This window comes from Microtus ochrogaster, chromosome 18 (assembly GCF_000317375.1).
Source record: "Microtus ochrogaster isolate Prairie Vole_2 chromosome 18, MicOch1.0, whole genome shotgun sequence".
Lineage (NCBI taxonomy): Eukaryota > Metazoa > Chordata > Mammalia > Rodentia > Cricetidae > Microtus > Microtus ochrogaster.
This window is the reverse complement of record NC_022020.1, coordinates 52,653,782-52,661,766: the sequence shown is the minus strand read 5'-3', so window position 1 is coordinate 52,661,766 and position 7,985 is coordinate 52,653,782. Positions and strand designations below refer to the sequence as shown.

General features: G+C 40.8%; 1 protein-coding gene across 1 annotated transcript in view; it reads left to right on the top strand.

Moving 5' to 3' along the window:
* Afg3l2 (AFG3 like matrix AAA peptidase subunit 2) overlaps positions 1–7,985 on the top strand; it is a 43,137-nt gene that overhangs the window by 11,691 nt on the left and 23,461 nt on the right. The window contains exons 6-8 of the mRNA XM_005356224.2: positions 1,690–1,764; positions 4,525–4,649; positions 6,043–6,316. Coding sequence (XP_005356281.1) covers positions 1,690–1,764; positions 4,525–4,649; positions 6,043–6,316 — 474 coding nt within the window. The remainder of the gene's footprint in view (positions 1–1,689; positions 1,765–4,524; positions 4,650–6,042; positions 6,317–7,985) is intronic.

The window sequence follows — 7,985 nt, the reverse complement described above, 5'->3', positions numbered from 1 at the left end:
CCTGCCTCTGCCTCCCTAGTGCTGGGATTAAAGGCGTGCGCCACCACCGCCCGGCAGAAAAAAGAATCTTAAAACACCAACTGTTAGAGATGAAAGCAGTCAGAATCATGGACTAAGAAGAGTGAAAATTGGAGAGCCCTTTTGGGAGCAGTTTGACATATCTAGTACAGTTGAAGGGCTGTATGCTCTGCAGCTCGTCCTTAGTGTAACTGTCTATAGATTGTGTATCCCGGAAGAACGTTTGAAGACATCGTCCAGAAGTTATCTACGGGGTGTTCATTGCAGCATTTGGTAAGGCTGTGTATGACTTGAAACAGCCTGTTAGTGAGCATGAAGGTAATTTGGGAGTGTGCTTATCAAATGTAAGACTCCACAGAATTAAAGTGCTAATGTATGTAAATCTTGCATATGTAATTATAGTGATATTTTATTTCTGTTTTAATAAATAAAGCTTCTCTGAAGATCAGAGGGCAAAACTAAGCCACAGTAGAGGCCAGGCAGTGATGGCAAACACTTTTAATCTCAGGATTTGGGAGACAGCGGCAGACAGATCACTGTGAGTTCAAGGCTACCCTGGGATACACAAGATAGATCCAGGTGGTGATGGTTCACACCTTTATTCCCAGTGTTTGGGAGTCACACACCTTTAATTCCATCACTAGGGAAATAAAGACAGGAACGACTTGACTGGGTGGAGAGAGGAATATAAAGGGGAAGAGACAGGAACCACCCAGTGAAGTGTGGAGTCTGAGGATTCCTAAAAGAAGGTATCTCACCCCTTTGGTCTGAAGATTTGGTAGAAGTAGAAGGTGTCTCTAGTGGTTTGCTGCTTTGTTTTTCTGAACTTCAGGTTGAACCCCAGTATCTGTCTCTGGGTTTTTATTATTTGTGCTACATGTAATGGTGGGAGGAAAAAGAAAGGTCAGTAAAAGCAACCATTTAAAAAGCTTGAAAGCACCTGGCGTGGTGTTGCACACATTTAATCCCAGCACTCAAGAGGCAAAGGCAGGTGGATCTCTGTGAGTTTAAGGCCAACCTGTTCTACAGAGCAAATTCCGGGCAGCTAGGACTGTTAAACAGAGAAACTCTGTCTTGAAAAACTATCAAAACAAAAAAATCATGTTTTTTGAAAAATACTTATTTTTTTTTAATTTTATTTATTCATTAAGGATTTCTGCCTCCTCCCCGCCACCTCCTCCTATCATACAACAAAAGTATATGCTCAACTATGTTCATAGCAGCATTGTTTGTAATAGCCAGAACCTGGAAAAATACTTATTTTTATATGTATTTATGAGTGTCTGCATTTACATGTGCACTGTGTGTGTACTTGGTGCCCACAGAAGTCAGAAGAGGTGTCACATGCCCTGTGACTGGAGTTCAGGTGGTTGCTATCTATTGTGTGGATTCTAGGGATGGAATCCAGATCCTGTGCAAAAGCCACAAGTGTTCTTCATCACTGAGCCCTGTCTCCATCTACTCCTCATCCCCTGTGCCTTGTTTTGATACAGGGTCTCAAACCTGCAGTAGTATTGGCTGACTACTTATATGGAGTGGTCTGACTCTTCCTCCTAAGAGCTAGGATTAAAAGCATACATCGCTATGCCCAACGTGAAAAGCAGAATAAAATAACATCGCAAGTATTTTCTATAAACTTATGTTTATATATTTGCCTTTTTAACATTCTAGGTGGACAGACTAGAAGTTGTCAACAAGCGATTTGTTCGTGTGACCTTCACACCAGGAAAAACTCCGGTTGATGGGGTAAGTAATTTTATAAATTGATGTGAGTTAGGAAATGAATCTTTTTCAGGTTTAGAACTGACAAGAAACCATCCCTTGTATTACATAGATATGTACAGTGGGAGAGTGGGATCCGTTGTGCCACAGGGGTGACACTCAGGGATATCAGCTGATATGTGCACATGCTGAAGCGTGGAGTGCTTCAGTGTTGGCTTGTTTGTTTGTTTGTTTGTTTTAAGATTTATTTACAGGGGGTTGGAGAGATGGCTCAGAGGTTAAGAGCATTGCCTGCTCTTCCAAAGGTCCTGAGTTCAATTCCCAGCAACCACATGGTGGCTCACAACCATCTGTAATGGGGTCTGGTGCCCTCTTCTGGCCTGCAGGCATACACACAGAAAGAATATTGTATACATAATAAATAAATATTTAAAAAAAAAGATTTATTTACTTATTTATTTATTTATTTATTTATTTAGTACACAGTGTTCAGCCTCCATGTATGCCTGCAGGCCAGAAGAGGGCACCAAATCTCATTACAGATGGTTGTAAGCCACCATGTGGTTGCTGGGAATTGAACTCAGAATCTTTGGAAGAGCAGTCAGTGCTCTTAACCTCTGAGCCATCTCTCCAGCCCAGGGTTGGTTTTGGTAATCATTTTAGTTTCACACCTAGGACACAATGAAGAAGTGCTCAGTTCTCAGCATTCCAAAATAATCTGATTTTTTTTTTTTTTTTTTTTTTTTTTTTTGAGAGAGGGTTTCAATGTAGCTTTGGTTCCTGTCCTGGAACTAGCTCTTGTAGACCAGGCTGGCCTCGAACTCAAAAAGATCAGCCTGCTTCTGCCTCCTGAGTGCACCACCCGGTCCGGCAATGATTCTTGAAGACATTTGATTGGGAAAAATTTTAAATTTGAATTTCATGTGTTTTGAGGTAGTGTCTTTGAAATCAGTTTAGGATTCTTTCTGTTCGTCAGTCTTCAACCTTTTTGTGATATTTATCTGTTTTCCTAGTTTTTGCTTCTTTACTTTTGAAATGGGGTCTTACTCTGTAACCCAGACTGCCCTTGAACTCATGGCCACCTTCATGCTTCAGTCCCTACAAGTGTGCAGGCATAACCAGTACACCTGGCTGTGCTGATCTGAAAATAATCTATATTCTGGTCCACCTAGTCCGGACTCTTATCTAGAGACACAGCAGAAGTGTCGGGTGCACAGCGATTATAAAGAGGGGAGGCTCCCTGCTCTGCCCCTACCCTACGTCTAGTCCTGGGTATCTGCGGTCCTGTTGTCCTCTGCCCACTTCTGGAGAGCACCCTCCCTAACTGTCAGTTTCCTCTGTTAGTGCTGTCTGTGGTACTGTCTCTAAAGGGTAACTTTGAGAAAGGAGAGGTCTTGTTTTCTAGGATTGGCATTTAATCTAAAATTTATAGCATTGCATTATTTTTATTTCTCCATTGTACCACAGTAAACATTTATAACTCAAGGTTTTTGCTTTGTTTGGGTTTTGATATTAGGGACTGAACCTAGAGTCCTATAGGTTAACAAGTACTTTACCACTGAACTATATCCCCAGCCCTGCATCTTAAGACTGTAGTCTGTCTGGTGTGGACAGCTGCAATCCCATTGCTTGAATCGGGTTCAGGGTCCTTCTTGGCTACACTGAGTATGTGTGGACTTTCCCCAGTTCTGTTCCTTAACCAGTAAAGCATAATAACACTCACGTCATCTAGAGTTAAAGTAGGTAGGATGTAGTGTTTTTAAGATATGTCCCACTTTGTAGAAGGCTCAGGTTTTGATCTCAGATTTTCCTAGGATTTGGAACCATTTTTCTATGGACCTGATTGGCCGGGGGGGGGGTCATTATTTTTGTGCTCTTTTATAGAATAGCTATCTCCCCTAGGTTCTTCAGGTCCACCCCAACCCAGGAATCCCCCAGCCTTCAGTATTAGAAGGGTAATGTCCAGCACAGCATTCCTGGTACTTTTCTACTGGCCAAGTTTGATTATCACTGTCGTCCTGATCCCACTTCTTATCAGGATCCTCAAGGGCGAATGAGTTAATGTATATTTAAGGCTCAGCAAGGCCTTATGCAGAGAGTGTACATAGCCAACTTGAGCTGTTACTGTTGTATCCCATGGTGTTTGGAGATAGGCTCTGGGAAATGAGCAAGGAGAAAAGAGTCTTGTTCATCTTCAGAAAGCAGTTTCTCTTCTTAATGCTTTTCTTTAAAAAAAAAAAAAAGTTTATTTTGAGATTTTATCTTTATTTTATGTGTATGGATATTTTACACTGCATGTCTGTGTGCCACATACATGCAGTGTTTATAGAGGCCAGAAGAGGGTGTTAGATCCTCTAGGCCAGTTGTTAGAGTTGTTAGCTGATGTGTGGGTGCTGGAAATTGAACTTGGGTCTTTAGAAAGAGCATCAGTGCCTCTAACATGGAGCCGTCTCTAATCCCAGTGCTGTTCTTTGAGTTTATAAGTTTCAAGCCACTGAGGAATATTGCTAAGTAAAAATATTTACTTGCCAAGGATTGCCATGTGTTTTCACCAAGTTTAAAAAACAAAACAAAATAAAACATGTCTTTAAAATCAGGTTTTTATTTTTTTTATAGATAAATCTTCAGTGTTTATGATTTTTTTTAAAGACAGGGTCTCTGTATGTAGCTCTAGAAGTCTTGGAACTCCTTTGTAGACCATGCTGACCAGTGCTAAATGCTTTAGAAAATTCAGAGTTTTGTTTGTTCTTCATTCTAAGGATATTTCTTTTTCTGTTTTTATAGCAATATGTCTGGTTTAACATTGGCAGTGTAGACACCTTTGAGCGGAACCTGGAGACTTTGCAGCAAGAATTGGGCATAGAAGGGGAGAACCGGGTACCTGTGGTCTATATTACTGAAAGTGATGGGTAAGAAATCATTTTAAGTACATGCTTTGTGACAGACATGGTGCACAGTCCTATAATCTTAGAGACTGGGAGACTGAGGCAAGAAGATTGACAGGAATTTGAGGCCAGCTTCCGGTACATAGAAAGACCTTGTCTCAGAAAGCTTGAAAGATAAATAAATAACAGAAAAACAGATTTGAGTACAAGTGCTATTCATAGTTCACTATCTTTTTGTCACCAAGTGACAGGTTACAAAGTTAGTCTTTATTTTTAAGTTGTTTTTTTTTTTTTTAAGTTTTTTGTCCTATGTGTACACCTGCACACTGGAAGAAGGCATCAGATCCTGTTATAAATGGTTGTAAACGACAACCATGTGGTTGTCGGGAGTTTAACTTGGGACCTCAGAAGAACAGCCAGTGCTTTTAACTGCTGAGCTGTCTCTCCAACCCCTATAAATTAAAGTCTTAAGCAAGTCTTGGTCTGTTGACCATATTGAAAAATAAATCTGTAGTAATTTAGTTTTTGCACGTGACTACCTTCTTTTCTACGCGACTGTTTAGAGTGTTATGGCTCTGCATGCTATTCTTGAAGGGTTTTTGCATGAAGAGCCCTGTGTCATTTACCTTTATAGTTAATAGTTTTCCAGGATTTAAGAAATTCTTCCAGGCTAGAGAGATGGCTCAGTGGTTAAGAACACAGACTGCTCTTTCAGAGGACTTGGGTTCAATTCCCAGCACCCACATGTAGCTCACAATTATTTAATTCTAGTCCCAGGGGATTCAGGGCCAACTTCTGACCGCTTTGAGCACAAGTCATGCAATGGTGCACAGACATCTGTGCAGACAAAATATTTATAGGGTTTCTCTGTAGCTTTGAAGCTTGTCCTGGAACTTGATGTGTAGACCAGGCTGGCCTCAAACTCAAAGGGATCCACTTGTCTCTACCTCTCAAGTGCTGGAATTACAGGCGTGTGTCACCACTGCCCAGCTACCCCTAGATTTTTTTTTAACAGTGTTTAAAACTATATAAAAAATTATCAAATTTGTACTTAAAAGTTACATTGGATAAAGGTTATTAAGACAAAAGATAGACTACATCCCTAGGCTTTGAGGCAGCCATGCAGGCTCCATATTGCAGAGGTTCTGCTAGAAGAGAGCCTTAAGTCTGTTAAACAAGACTTAATATAAAGAGCATACATGTTGAGACAAAGTTCCTTTTTGTTATTCCATGACTTTACTTTAATGATATAAATATGCCAAGAGTCTTCTATATCTCAGACAAACTAGAATATTTCGAAATATTAGTTTTTTGAAAATACTGGATTTTTAAAAGTTTTATCGATTGCCCTGATGTCTGAGGCAGTTGGGAAACTTGCTACCCCTCTTACCAGCTGCACTGTTGTCTTCTCCTCTAGTTCCTTCCTGCTGAGCATGTTGCCCACGGTGCTCATTATCGCTTTTCTACTCTACACCATAAGAAGAGGGCCTGCTGGCATTGGTCGGACTGGCCGAGGAATGGGTGGACTCTTCAGTGTTGGGGAAACCACGGCAAAGGTCTTAAAGGATGAGATAGATGTGAAGTTCAAAGATGTGGCTGGCTGTGAGGAGGCCAAGCTAGAGATAATGGAATTCGTGAATTTCCTGAAAAACCCAAAGCAGTATCAAGATTTAGGAGCAAAAATCCCAAAGGTAAAAAGATACTTGGGGAAGATTAACTCCAAAACTTGTGTGTCTGAAGCTGTCACCTCGTTACTTACATAATTAGTCATTCTTCTTCTGACTGTTTCTGTCTAATTCAGTTCTTAGCCTGCTTTCTGTATCTCATTCTATCGATTTTGTGTATTTCTGAAAGCGTTTGGTTTTTTTCTCCTCATGGAAGCCTTTTTTTGCCTTTATTCTCTCTCTAGTTTGATTTAGATACCCTCCCACCCCATCCCTTGTCAGCTGTAGCCCCTACCAGCATTTTCATACTGCAGTGGCCCAGCCTTTTCTTCCACACAGTGCTGGATCATCTGCTCGCACCTGATACTGAGGCCTTGGCACAGCATTGTCGAAGGAGAGACAACACTAATGTTCACTTTCAGCACCTGCCTCATAACTGCTGTGCTAGGGCTGCTCTTGTACCACAGCGGCTTTGCAGCCTGCTAGGCATAAAGTAGCAACTTGCTGTTTGTTAAATGGATTGCTTATGGGTGGGAGTCCTGAGGGTTGAACATGTTTGCTAGCACAAGGGTCTTGTGCATGCTAGCCAAACACTCTACCACTGAGCAATAGATACTCCTACATCAGCCTTTCAAGGAGTTAGGATTACAAATACGTGCTACAAGGCCCAGCTTGGATTAGCTGTTAAGTGGATAAAATAATTCATTAATAAAGCTTACTTTAAAGAAATGCTTAGGGGCTGGAGAGTTGGCCCATTAGTTCAAATACTTTCTGTTTTTTTGAGAAGACTGGAGTTTGGTTGCTAGCACCTATATCAGGTGACTCACAGCCATGAGTAGCTCCAGCTCCAGGGAACCCAGTGGCTTCTGGTTTCTGTAGGCACTTGCATACATGTGGCACACACATATACATACATACAGATAGATGTTTCATAAAAGAAATGCCTTTGTTTGTTTGGTAGATAGGTTCTTACCATGTAGCCCTTGTTGGCCTGGGACTTGGTGTGTAGACCAGGATGGCTCAAACTCACAGAGATCTGTTTGCCTCTGTCTCTCATGATGGCATTAAAGGTGTGTGCCACCATACTTGGTCTGAAAAAAGCTTTGTAAAAGAAATCATTTCTATTATTTTCATGTCCCATCTGTATGGATAAAAAAATCATGTTCATGGTAAAATAATTTGCCATTACTTAGTACCATTCACATCATAACTAGGCAGAGAAAATAAACATTTTGTAAAAAGATTTACTTATTACTTGTATAGTATTCTGTCTGCATATATGCATGCATGTCAGAAGAGGACACAAGATCTCATTACAGATAGTTGTGAGCCACCATGTGGCTTTCAGAATTGAACTCAGGACTTCTGGAAGAGCAGCCAGTGCTCTTAACCTCTGAGCCATCTCTTCAGCCCTAAAATAAACAAATTTTAAAAAGTGTTCGGGTGTTGTATTGCAGTCTTGAAATCGTGTGTCTTTTGACCATATTATTCATCTCTCCACACACAGTATTTGGAAATAAGAGTCATATGTTTGTTTGTTTGTTCATTTATTTATTAGTTTTTCAAAATGGCTTCTCTTTGAAGGTCTAGCTGTTCTCACTTTGTAGTCCAGGTTGGCCTTGAACTCAGAGATTCACCTGCCTCTGCCTCCTGAGTGCTGAGATTAAAGGCATGCACCACCACTGTCTGACTTTTT